The 13,346-nt window shown below is 41.1% G+C and overlaps 2 protein-coding genes across 5 annotated transcripts in view; one reads left to right on the forward strand and one right to left on the reverse strand.

Annotated features, from left to right (window-relative positions):
- LOC111672098 (rho GTPase-activating protein 26) overlaps nucleotides 1-2,549 on the reverse strand; it is a 90,865-nt gene extending 88,316 nt beyond the window's left edge. Inside the window, exon 1 of the mRNA XM_023429389.2 lies at nucleotides 1,822-2,549. Within this exon, the coding sequence (XP_023285157.1) occupies nucleotides 1,822-1,975 (154 nt within the window). The 5' untranslated portion in view covers nucleotides 1,976-2,549. The remainder of the gene's footprint in view (nucleotides 1-1,821) is intronic.
- Nucleotides 2,550-8,239: 5,690 nt separating this feature from the next.
- LOC111672059 (putative fibroblast growth factor 1) lies at nucleotides 8,240-12,922 on the forward strand. 4 transcript variants are annotated; one of them, XM_023429340.2, is made up of 4 exons: nucleotides 8,240-8,443; nucleotides 9,937-10,153; nucleotides 10,716-10,819; nucleotides 11,413-12,922. In XM_023429340.2, exons 2-4 carry the CDS (start codon nucleotides 9,985-9,987, stop codon nucleotides 11,596-11,598), a joined length of 459 nt encoding a protein of 152 aa, XP_023285108.1. In that variant the 5' UTR covers nucleotides 8,240-8,443; nucleotides 9,937-9,984; the 3' UTR covers nucleotides 11,599-12,922. The 4 variants fall into 4 exon arrangements, with proteins under 4 accessions (XP_023285108.1, XP_087036285.1, XP_023285112.1 ...); XM_087180159.1 differs by lacking the exon at nucleotides 8,240-8,443 and adding an exon at nucleotides 8,544-8,878; XM_023429344.2 differs by lacking the exon at nucleotides 8,240-8,443 and adding an exon at nucleotides 8,544-8,870.
- The last annotated feature ends 424 nt before the right edge of the window (nucleotides 12,923-13,346 follow it).

The following is a 13,346-nucleotide window of genomic DNA, read 5'->3' on the forward strand; positions in this document are numbered from 1 at the left end:
CAAATGACTCTCTCTCTCTCTCGCTCTCTCTGTCTCTCTGTCCTACCGACCTCGCTGAAATGCTCATGCCGTTTGATTTCTAGATCTCACCAACAGACAAAAGCAGACTTGTCTTTATAGCTAGACATCAGCTGACAGAGCTTTGTGGTGACAGAGGACTGAGCTCGTTTGTTTTTAAAAGGTGCAGACGATAACGCAAGGGAGGTTGGAAAGTTCAGGTTAACTGGCAGGCTGGTCTGCCGTGGACTTTGCAGGATTTGTCCTATATGCATGTAATACACTAGCTTCCAAAACACAATACTATCTACAGTATCAGGGTGGTGTATATACAGCGTTGCAACACGCAAAGTACACACACATTTAACACAGCTGCCAGTTTTGTTTCCACAAAAGTGAAAAGATTTAGATTTAGTTTATTTCAATGCTGTTATCACAAATTCAATATCTGTCAAGACAAATTCCATAAAGAGATTTTACACTTAACACGATAAAATTATTAGAACTAGCATTTAGACCATATCAGCATAAAATCCACTACTGATAATTCCTACCCGGGTACTGATAATAACAAAAACATATCCACATTCAGCTGATATCAAATATCGAGCTGATGATAATATCTAATATTAGGTAATTTCTTCTGACAAACAATCTCACCACAAGGTCGACTCAGTAGCTGTTTTTAATCTTATCATATCATATAACCGTCCTCAGCAGATGGAGGTCCAAATCCCATCTTCTTCTGAGCATGTCTCATGGAAATAACAACTTCTAAGAGATATTTGCTGAGAAAAAAAAAAGTAATAATAAATCTAAACTTTTTTTTTTGCTGGGAAAGATTGCGTGATACAATCTCCAAGAACCGCACAGCTATTAAATGGACCTTGCGGTGAGACTATTTTGTAAACTGCTGTTTCCAAGATCAGGAATGAACATTTAAATCGCAATATAGTTCCTGATACCTGGAGCCCTGCACACTGGAGGAAGTGTCATCGTATACTCAGAGCTTCGTAGGATATCAGTTGACAAGATCACCATTTTAATATTGGCCTTTCGTTTTCGCAAAATTTCCATGAGAATAGTCCGTAAATGATGAACCTAAAGAAAGCAAGCTGCAAACCCTGGTGTGGAATGTATATTACACTTATGTTTGGTTGTGCACAAGTTATAGGCTTGTTTGCTTCTCTCTGAATGTTATTCTTGGAACTGTGTGGAGGTAAGTTAAGAGCTACTAGGAAACAATCAAGTAAAATACATACAGCCAATAAAGTTTATTCTGATTCTGAGATTCAAGTGAAAAGTTTCACACATTCAAGTCACCTCCCCAAGTCATTTACAACAGTTATTTTTCAGCATAGACCTTCTGGTAGTCAGACGCTTTATCAGCATTAAACAACTTGAGCTCATCAAAAGTCAGCAAACCACACACACACACACACACACACACACACACACACTGTAAGCTGATGGGAACAAATGTGCTGACAGCTTCAGGCAACACTATACACTGCTCACTCTAATCACCCGCTTTTGCTTCTTAACTTCTGTTGGCCTTATCAGAAATGAACACAACACACACACACACACACACACACACACACACACACACACACACACACACAACCTGCATCTCAGCATGGTCAGAGACTCCTGTGACTCCTTCTGTCAAAAGCACATGCACCAAAACAGATTTTGTGTGTCAGTATGGACAGTATAGATGAATGTCAATGAGGTAAGTGCACCTAGAGACCTCACTCCTTCTCTTTCGTTCTCTCTCTTACACACACGCGCGCGCACACGCACACTTCCACTTCCACTTACATTTCAAAGCCTGGATGAGAGCTTTGCCGTCTTTAATCAGCTCTTTGATGAACTTGTTGGTCTTGTCCAGCTCCAGCTCGTGGGACTTGAGTCTCTCCCTGAACTGCGGGCTGTCCAGGTAGCAGTCACTGAACTCCAGGGCAGGTAGTCCCATCTTCTTCTCCACCACCGCCGGCTTCGACACAACCTGCACGACCCGGCAAAAAGCTTCCGAACAGGAGGAGGAGGAGGAAAAAGAGGAGGAGGAGGAGGGAGAAAACCTGAGCTACTACTGCTGCTGCTGCTGCTGCTGGAAATGATGGAAAATCCAATTACAACATGTAAACAATAGAGCGGAGATGTATGCAAGAGAAATGCCGATCTACATAACCTTGCTCTTCAATTTCTTTTAAAGGTAAACACTCAAGTTGCCACAAGCAAGAGTCCTCCTGTTTCTTCCAGAAAGGCAGCAGCAGTAGCAGTCCGACACGGCATCCAATTAAATTAAATTTTTAAAAAACTCAGAGCATGTTTGGTGGGGTTAAGAGAAAAAGTGTCCACTTGCTCAGGTAAACCGGTGCTGCATTCCTCTCGACCAAGTCATTCTGGACCGGACAGAGTCAACCAGGGGCGAGGAGGGAGGGAGGGAGTCCGCAAAAAAAAACAAAACTATAGGCTCGTAAATGCGGTGTCTTCCCTGGGCGGTTTTAAATGCACTGCTTTCTCCACGGCCCCGCTCATCTCAGCGCTGCAGACCGTAATCAACCTACCCCGACACGGATAATCCCCCGATGGACGTCTCTGTCGACCAATGAAGTGAGCGGACTGGAGAGCTGACCGTCCGGGGGCGGGTTTGCGGTGAGCTACTCTAGAGCAAAGATAAGAAAAAAGCGAAGAGGGTTCACTCCGTTGCAGCAAAGAGTTTGGGCTGGATTCCTGCATCTTTTTAGGTTTGCATTTCAGGACCGAAGAGGCCCAACAAGGCCTGTCTCATCATTTGCCCCATTTTTTGATAATTGTTTTTGAGAATTTTCTAGATAAAAATGATGACGGCACTAGAAAAAAAGACGAGGAATCAATAAAGTCATTAGGGTCCTTGAGTGTCTGTTGCAGATTGACAACAAGTCATCCAATAGATGTCAAGATATCTCACTCAAAACAAAAAATGCCAGTCTCACAGTGGCACTGCAGGGAAAGACAGGGGATCACCAAAGTCAGTAGGATTCATCCTGCCGGGAGCATAAATGTCTGTGCAACATTTGTTACCAATCAATCTCATATTTGATATCATTTTTTCTTTTTGGACCACAATCATGGATAAACTGACCAACGGAATGACATTGGCATCCCTATAGCCACATCGCAAGTGTGACAAGGAAAAAAAAACGGGTAGGACATGTAACAATGGAGGCCTTTATATGGTACGCTGCCATCAGATATATAGGACAATCTGTCCTTTGCAGCTCTCAGTATCTCCAAGATTCTATTGTGAACACGCCTGGGGCCTTCAGGCAACCCTAATCAATGTATAAATTCATGAGATATCACCAACAATATGGCCAAGTGTTTGCATTCAGACGATCGCCTGCCACTGCTATATGCACGTGACCTTGACCAATAAAGAGCCACTACACCGTGTTAATAAGTTAGCCATATTTGAACTGTCTGCATATGTTGTCAGTCACAGATGCTTCATTTGCTTGTCACTATGTAGAATAATCGAGAGCAACATACTGTGGATAATCCTGGACATTTGACCTTATAGTTTGCTTTGGATTTCTGGGTTACCTAAAGGCTGGACTATTTTCATTTAAGTCTACATTCTGCCTGACATTTAAGTCCACTAAGTCATTTTATGGGCTGAGGATGTAGCCCCCTCAAAAAGGAAACAGCAAATTAATGTAACAAGGTAAAGTGGAAATTGGGCTAGAACCAGCACAACACCTACTGCAGCTATGTTAGCAGAGTGTGTAACATATATATATATATATATGCATATGCATATGTGTGTATTTAGGTCACAAATTTGTATGTAGCTGTTTGTGTGAATGAAAGAGAATGAAAGAGGTGTAAGTAACTATAGGGCCCACAACTGTAATGTATATGGGTATAACACTACAAGTGTGTGCAGAGTGTTGCATCTTCCCTAGCATTGACAATCTTCGTATGCAGCGCGCCTGCAGCCTGGTTGGTGGGAGGAGACGCTGATGTCATTTCAGCCAAAGCGGGGAATTTCTGCAGAGCTTTATCTGCTGTGGATTAAAGGCTCCTCCACTCTCTGGCGCCCTCTGTTGGCAAGATACTGCACAGATTTTTATTTTGATCAGATAGGAGAGACTCAGCTTATTTTCCATCAAATGTGAAATTATCCAAAATGACAAGAGAGTCATTTACCACAAAAGGAACAGATTCAGTTGGCCTAAGTAGTAGTGACTGTATATTCTATTGGTTTTTAGTGATTCCGGGGTCACTGCTGTTAAGATGGTGACACTTCCGTTTTCTCTTAACACTGCACAAATATCACCAACTCATGCACAGTTTGTGTTTGTGGTTATTGTGTGAAAACAGCTCGGATATAGACATGCTACTTCCTCTGCCAAAGCGGAGCACAGCGTCTGGCCGCTCACTCGTTTCTCCATCTGCCACAGCGTGGTGTACAAAGATGTACAGGAAGTCATAGCATGTTGTTGGTGTGTGAAGTCAAAGATTGTGGGAGGCTAGTTGAGCAACCAGAGTTAATCAATTTATATGGGCAACACAGTCTGCTGCATGATTAGGCGCAGTGAGTTTTAACATTGGCTCCCATTTTAAATGACAAAACCCAGTGTTGAAATGTGATTGTTGGTCTTACAAAGTCATTGATAACACTAAAATATTACAATATTTCATTTCAAAGACTAGCAGCCTAAATTAAATGGTTAAGCCCAAAGTTTCATCGAGTAACCATCTACCTGAAACAGAATAACATGTTGTGAGTGCAGGGCAAATCTGTTTTACTTCAAAATACACGTCAAACTCATGTTTAGCCATCACACACAACCACTCCCTGTATGAGCTCATGTCCTGTAGCTGATTTACAGTATGCTGAAAAGATTGCCTCCTCCAAGTCCATAGTGAAGCTAGTATTTCGGCGCAGCGAGCCGACTGATCGGCAGAAAATTTCAAAAATAAAATTGCTTTTCTAGAATGGCCTCAAAGGGGTTAAAGAAAAATAAAATTCCATTCACATTAGTCACGTCAAGTCAGTTTTATTTATATAACACATTTCATACGGCAGGCGTAAACTCAATGTGCTTTCATACAGTATCACTGTATGTATTTAAAGATGGTGTTTTTAATCAGTACCAGCACTAGGATGCTTTATGTGCCATCAAGACGTTGTTAATTACATTTTCTTGCTGCTCTCTAATTTCATCCATTGCATTAACCTCTCCCAGAGAAAACAGTAATGTAATTATCAACTGGACAGCTAAAAATATGTGCATGCATACTTCCATCTCCTGTTTACATGAAACAGATTACTGCTTGACTAAGAGCTCTTCATTTCTTCACAACTCCAATATCCCCCTCAAGTTTCACTTTAAGTCATCCTATAGTTAGACAAACAAGCTTACATTTACCGAAGCAAGCTTTCTTCTATGCCTGTTTCATTCCACCATCAAAGCTACAGTATTTGTGTATCCATCATTACATCAAAACGAAAAACATATGCCTGCATGTTCCTGTGTTTTATGCACATTTACTTGGAATTCAGAGTGGCGTTTAGAAAAGCTTGGTAACTTGACAAGAATCTAAAATATAAATCAGTAGCTTTAAAGCAACTGCTGGTGGTCTGATCAAGAGATTTTACTGCTACAACGAACCAGTCACACCAATCCCCCTTCCACTTGTCGTCTCATCTTGTCGTGCCTTGTTGTTTCTCAAGTGCTCTGTCACATCCATCCAATATTTCATTACTTTCTCTATCCTTCTCTTCCCACAGGAGGACAGTGTAGCCATAGGCCTGCTTTCTTTTTTTTTCCACCATGGGGAATCAGAGGCTCTTTCTGCCCAAAGCATCTAAGCAGAGTCGGCTGACGCATCAGCACCAGTGATATAAACAGGACACTGATACTGTGTAGCTGATGCAAATTTCTGAGCACAATATACAGTCATTGTATGTTGGCAATCACCAAAATACTTACAAAGCAGGAAGCAGCAAAGTTGGTGGAAAATATGTACGCCTACCGTCCACCCATCGTATTTACAGCAGAGGTGGTGCACATACGTAGTCCACAGAGTATTTACAACTCTACAATATTTGAATATACAGTGTAGTTAACTATCATTAATATACAACAAACCTCAAAGACAAAACAACTTACAATACCAGAAAACAATCAAATAAATCAATCACAACACACTAAGCAACCCCTCTCCTCAGTTTAACTTGGTTGAGCCCAATTAAGATGACTGAATGCACTGGGAAAGCCTTATATTTGGGGCTTCAATGATAACACAAACACTCCCCAAACAGAAATGATTATTAGTTGCCAGGCTGTATTTTTTTTTAATAGGCCACGATCATTAAAGCTGCTACAATCAAAAATTCAATAATAACAATGGACCAAAGGACTATGTGTATGTGAAAGGGGTCACATTCATAGTGATGAACCCAGAGAGAGTTTTATCACCAGACTCTGCAGTTAGCTCGGATCAGTGGAGCATTTAGAGGTTAAAGAGACGGATATTTCCCCCAGGACTTGTGACCTAAAGGCGAGTGAAATTAATTCATCAGGTGGACCCTAACACTATCCCAAAATGAATCGTAATGTTACTCCACACACGCTGGATGTAAATACAATAGGCAACTATTTGCTAACACTTTCAATGTATGTTTTTTTTGTTTTTTTTTTTGTTTTTTTTTTTAGGTAATACTATGTCACTATGGTTAAAAAAATCTATTAATCTTGGTAAGAAGTGAAAGACAAATTATTGTGTGTGTGTGTGTGTGTGTGTTACATTCTAACTCAGTTTGATTAGTGAGTGGGTGTCTCACAGCTCCTTAACAAAAGAACAACAGATCTTTTTTTCACATATTGTGCAATGGGAACTTTATCCAACTTACAGTATCACATGCATTTCACACTTTTTTTGTGTGGGTTTGTGGTGAGATTTGATACAGCATAATATCACAAAGGCAGTCACGACAGTTTTTATTCAGATAGTTGATCTATTCTACCATCTCCTGGTATATCGAGGTAAAACAGCTATTTCCAAACAACCCAAGTAGCCCAGTGCTGACCAGGTGAGAGAAAAGTAGGTCAGACCGCTTTTTGGAGGCCTTGTCACTGCTGCACATTCTCTACATTAAAAGTCTTATGTCTCCCAAATATTAAAACTTACAAAGGCAGTGTGATTTTAAAATGCAGATATCCTGCAAAGAAGGTAAATTATACAGAGAAGAGCTTGAAGGATCATCAGAACAAGGCAGAGACGAGCCGACCACTGTGAATAATTCACCCGGCCTGCTCACTACGGCTGTGTATTGTCATTCAAGTGTGAGACAGACAGTGAAAGTGTGTGAAAATAGATGCCGAGATTGCTGTGTTCTTAGAAGCCATTCTGAGAAAGAAGTCAACAGTACATATCTAAATATATATATTTCAACTCAGTGCCTTCACTTATTTGGTGTGTCCTGCAAATTTAAACCACCATCGCACCCTTCAGATTCCGACACGTTCCTAAAGTCTGAAGCCTGTCTGGTAACTATGTTTACAGACGGCAGCCATCCAGAGAGAGTGCCACCACTGCTGTTTGCTCACTCCTGTCGGTGTTCTGGTTACAAAGCAGGAATCTGAGAGGCAGAGAGACACTTTACTGCCAATCCAGTTCCTATTTTAAAACGAGGAAACTGACGCGACCTTTTGGTTATAAAGAATTTCAACTGAAATCAAACACCATCTTCCCCCTGACCTCATGATCCTTATGACTGTACCTGGATTTCTGCACTCAAATGCGTATTTATTCTTGATCAGTAAGCATTTCAAGTTCTCAGGAATGTGAAGAATAGGAACACCTGCAATCTTGCAATGCGACCCACTGTACCTTTTGTGCAGCTACGCGGAGACCTGGCTTGGATTGCAGCAGCACTGGCTTTATGTAAGATTCATTCTGGGAGCTGAGGTCATTCTCTTTGTGTCTGTTTTAAATGTTTATATCATGTTGCTCACCAGTGTCTCCAGGAGGACACCAGTATAAGAATGTATCAGTGCTCAGTCAGACAGGCAGCCCTGCTCATTTCCAGGCTCTGGCCGGGTCCCATTGCACGGACACTTGCGTCACCCTGTCTCGGTCCCTGTCTCTCTCTCTCTCTCTCTCTCTCTCTATTCCAGTGTGTTCATTTTAGTCCTGACGTTGGCCTGTTAAAATGAGTCCTCTGACGTTGTTAAGGGGGTGGTGAGGTGAGGAGAGAGGTAGATGGAGTACAAATAAAGACACACATACTTAAGTCCCTAAGGTCCTGCCACCTCTCTGGCGGAGAAAAGAGGAAGAACGTCCAGCGCAGAAGGCACCATAAGCTGGTTTCACTCAAACCCAAAAAAGAGGAAAAGAGGAGGACATGCTGGCTCAACAGGGGCACTATCCAAGGACTTTCTCACAGGTAGGTGACTGACCGACTAGATTAGAGGAGCCTTGCTGTTTGTGCGGGAATCCAGTTGGCCAGTAATCAGGAATGCACATTGATACTGATCTTCCTTTTTTTTCTTTTTTTTTTTTAATGAGGAATTCATTTAAGAAATTTGGCTTTTGCATGTGTGTGTGTTTATGAATCTTAGGGTCAAAGACAGCCAAGCATCTGTTTAGTGTCCATTAACTCTAATGACGCATCCCATTAATCAACAATGTCGAAACACACACATAGGTTCATCTCTCTTCCCATGCATCTGTACTCAGTCATCGGACTTTTGACGTCATTCCAACCGGCACCTCTGTCCGAAGGTCCCCGTGGACCACTCTGGCTTTAACTAACCGCTCATATCCCGTAATACAACATTCTTCTCCAGGTCCTGCTCTTGGGAAAACAAGCTGTGAGTGGGTAGGCCTAACATTCCTCTTGTGGCTTTGCACTGCTCTGTCTTTCACTTTCCTTCTCCCTCTCGCTTTCCCCTCTTCCTCCCTCTGTTTCTAATGCCTCTCCAAGACATTCCAGATGTGGGCCAGCTTGGCTATACAGCAGCTATTCTCTACCTCTGGCTACATATGATGAAAAGAGAAAAAAACAAAGAGCAGAGTTGTAAGAGTACCACCTCTGGCGGGGTCCTTCACCGCTTCCCTGCTCCTTTTCAATTTCATGACAGCTACTGCTGCTGCTCTGGGATCACTACCCTCCAGGATATAGACATTACATTGACATTGTGGCTTTAGCGTTGGGTTTGTTTGTTTTTTGGAAGAGCTTTTGAGGAAGCACAAAGTCCACGGGTAAGAAAGCCAGGGCCGCCTGCCGAAGATTTGTTTGACTGTTAGTAAAATATAGTCGCGTTAAAGCCAACAGAATGAAGGGTGTTAATACAAAACAGCTTCACCTCAAACAATACGGGGAAAGTGGCTCTTGTGGATATCATGTGGTAAACTGCTGCATATACTGTACTTCTTAGGCTTTTGCAGGTCTTGCGCTGGCACTTGCAACATTTTCAGCAAGGAGTAAAACCATTACAGCAGATCCTCTCTGTCTTTCGCTGTGTCCACACATTTTTTTATTTGGTGGTGTGGCCTTGCACTGACTTCAGGTGAGAGTTACATCATTCACAGACATCTTGAAATCATTTTCACAAGGAAAGAATCTAAGAGATGTTCAGTCAGAAAACAAGTTTGGTCATGTGGACGCTCTGCCTGGCATCTGTCCCGATCTGATTCCCCAGATGGTTTCACCACTCCACTAAAAAAAGAAAAAGAAAAAAGAATGCCTTAAAAGGGTGACAGAGAAAAGCAGAGACAGGCAGAAAAGGAAACTAATTGAGGGAGGCTGGGGGGGGAAGCTTTTCCCGTAATTATATCATGAAGGCGGCGTTGTCCTCCCCTTCCTGTGTTCTCTCTCGTCTCAGACGCAGTCCAGGTGATGTGAACAGCGAACACGGTGGATTTCTGTCATTGCAGACACAGGCGCATCACTCTGCTCTGTCCAAGCCTCAAAGCCTCTGAAGGATGTCTGAGGGAGACATTACAGTGCTGCCATTCGGACCTGCGTCTCTGGATCTGTCCAGGCAGGAGCACCGGAAACTGACCAGGCTGTACAGCCGGAACGGAGGATATCACCTGAGGATTTTACCTGATGGAACCGTGAGTGGTGGGAGGAAGGACAACGACCCCTACGGTGAGGAAGGAATCATTTTTTCTGTCTTTCTAATGTGTGATTGGCTGCTGTGTTTCAGAGTCAAGAGGCAGGATGGAAGATACAAGCTTTATAGGGGAGTCTTAGAAGAGATTAACAAGAAGCTGAGCAAATTCTGTATACATAATTTATCCTCAATCATAACTGCTGTTCATTATTTTGACTCTCAAAAATTTAATTGAAAGAAGAAAGAACTTTATTTATGGTTAAAAGTCTTCATGGTTGTTAAAATAATGACAAACAAAAGAGAATAAGTAAACTTAAGATGTTTTGGTTGGAAGGTATCTTGGGAAACAGAAAATGGTACTTACAAATATGGAAGAATATTAAGAACTGTTTAAGTCCTCTTGAGCAAAGTATTTGAACTAAACAGTTGGGTTTGTGATCATAAATACTTATTCTGAGTACACATTTAGAAGACAGGGATAATATTCGCTGAAAAATGTGTGGCAAATATTTATTTTGGGGAGAACAATGACGGTTACAATGTGTTTAAGTGAATGGACAAAGTGCAATACACAGTGACATATGTTTTGTTCTGCAGACACCCTCAGTCTGAAGGCTGTGAGTGTGGGCGTGGTGGTCATCAAAGGTGAGATGACAGGAAGGTACCTGGCTATGAACAAAAATGGACACCTCTACGGATCAGTGAGTGTTTCAATTTTGTAGTTTGAAAGAATTGACTGCCGCCATGAAGTAAAACCTCTTTTTGGATCAAAAGATTGAACTCTTATAGTATCAAACCATGGCATTAAGGATGCCAGACATGATGAAATAAATCCCTATGTCTCTTTGTAACCATTACCTAATTACCTTAAGTTTTTTTATCCAAAGCTATTTTCATCTGATCACATAATACTTACGGCATTACTTTGTCACTGTGAGTTCAAACTCAATAATTCCTACACATTTGTAATAGCCTAGGGTTATTTTCCACGACTGCAAAACACTGGAAAATCACAGTACCAGAGGGTGACGGATTTTTTTGTATAATAAAAATCACTATGAGTAATAATTTGTCATTAGGACACATAAAAAAACAGATGCGCCTTTAACGAATAACAAATTTGTCATGTAGATTCTTAATTCTAGTATTCAGCACTATAATGTTCTGTAGCTGTGTGTGTGTGTACAAACACAACTTTTAAAATCAATCTACAGGAAGGATTAGAAGATGTCAATAAAACAACCCCCCCACCCCCCACCCCCACCACACCCTCCTTTTTGTTTTCTTGTCTCAGCAAGCACTGAATGATGAGTGTTACTTCCTAGAGAAGTATGAAGAAAACCACTACAACACATATTGCTCTCAGAAGTACAAGTGGTATGTTGCCCTGAAGAGGAACGGCCAACCCAAAGCAGGACCAGACACCCACCAGGGTCAGAAGGCCATCTTTTTCCTGCCAAGGCCTGCAGGCAACATGTAAAGCAAGACGGCACCAGGAAACATGGACATGCTCACTGAAGTCTTTAAATGCGCATTAATAGCGAAATGTTACGCCGGGCAAAGTATCCTATTTAAAGTTCACTTAAAATGTATAGACTAGCCTGAGGCGAACACATAATGCTGTTTTTTACAGTTAGTTCAAGCTCTGTTTCAAAGTGTTTGTTTATCCCTTTTTATGCAGGGAATATGTGATCAGGCTATTTAAGCTCATGTAACCAGCTTATACATGATTATCACATGGATATGAAGTAAGATCCAGAATACTTTCTGCATATAAGCACAAGTACAGCCTCTCACAGCAGACAGAAAATGTATCAGTGCATAACCGTCTTGATAAATGAGTCTTCACTTCGAACCCTGGTATGAAATACCACTGCTGGGAGACAGCAATGGACGGCTTTTACAAAGACATAGTTTTATAATTGATCATGTCTGGAACAAAGAAAACCAATGAAGAAGAGAATATAAAAATGTCGACCATCTGGATTTGAATACAAATTCAAATAAACAAAGGTTTTTAACATCTACAGTAGATGGAATAAGAGGAATACTACAATTATTCCAGTTGCCTAACAGTATGTCAGTAGGGTGGATGATTTGACAACTTTACTAGTGACTACTTTTAATTTGCTAAAGCCTGTTTAATGTGTAATCATATTGTTATTATGAGCCTGGGTCAGCTGACAGTCTTTTTCAAGTCAAATGTGAAAACTTTGTTTGAGTTATCAGTGAAGTTATTATTGAGTTGTATGTTGAAGCAAAGGAGGAACCAACCAGATTTAACATAACGGTGAGACCAAATGCTCCAGTGTGGATTATTTGACTTTAGTTATGAGGAGTCAGAGACTGACCAAACATTGACCTTTCCTGTCCTAGTCCACAGAGGTTACACAAACTTCCTTTCACTAGGCCTCACAGTCCAACAGAGATTTCTGCAAACCTATTCCTTTCTCTTTTTGTTGGAACACATGTTACTGTTACATTTCACTAGGTTAAATTACTATTGTGAATATTTATTTATAACCTTTTATTGCTATTAACTTCACTGGACATTGTAATGGACATTTTCAAAATAATTTATACATATATAATGTTATATATAATATATAATGGTGAAGCAAAAAGTTCATGTGATCAACTTTTCACAAAGTAATACATATTGTATTCAGTGTATTTAAATGTATGAATTAAAATCTGCATTATTACCCATGAACAAATAAATTGTATGTTTGATTTGTCCGTATGATCATTGTTCTTTCAAAAAACTGTGCATTTAAATAAAGGTTTATTACTGTATATGTGTACATGGCTGTTGCTAATCAGCTCTGTGTGTGTGTGTGTGTGTGTGTGTGTGTGTGTGTGTGTGTGTCTGGCATTGCATGTGGACATCTGTGTTTCTGATAATAGACCAACACTCTCTCACAGGTGTTTACCAGAGACACATTCCTCCATGTGACACAACCGTGACAAACAATAATGCTTGGCCACAAGATGGCAGCATTGCTTTAGGTTGAGTAGTGTTTTCACTCAGGCTGGCACTAAGGGCATCAACAGCTTCAGTGTTTTGGCCCCGGTTTACTATCATTACATGTTTAGGTCTCCCCAAATCCCAGTAAAAATAAATCATGAGTAAAGTAGGTAATCTAAGAAACCACACAGCTGCCATCAATAGCATGTGTCTAGCCAGCTGTAGGTACTGTATATGGCCTGTGATACAAGACACACATG

Source organism: Seriola lalandi, unplaced genomic scaffold (assembly GCF_002814215.2).
Source record: "Seriola lalandi dorsalis isolate HSWRI2012SDOR001 ecotype SW California unplaced genomic scaffold, Sedor1 jcf7180002054893, whole genome shotgun sequence".
NCBI classification, from domain to species: domain Eukaryota; kingdom Metazoa; phylum Chordata; class Actinopteri; order Carangiformes; family Carangidae; genus Seriola; species Seriola lalandi.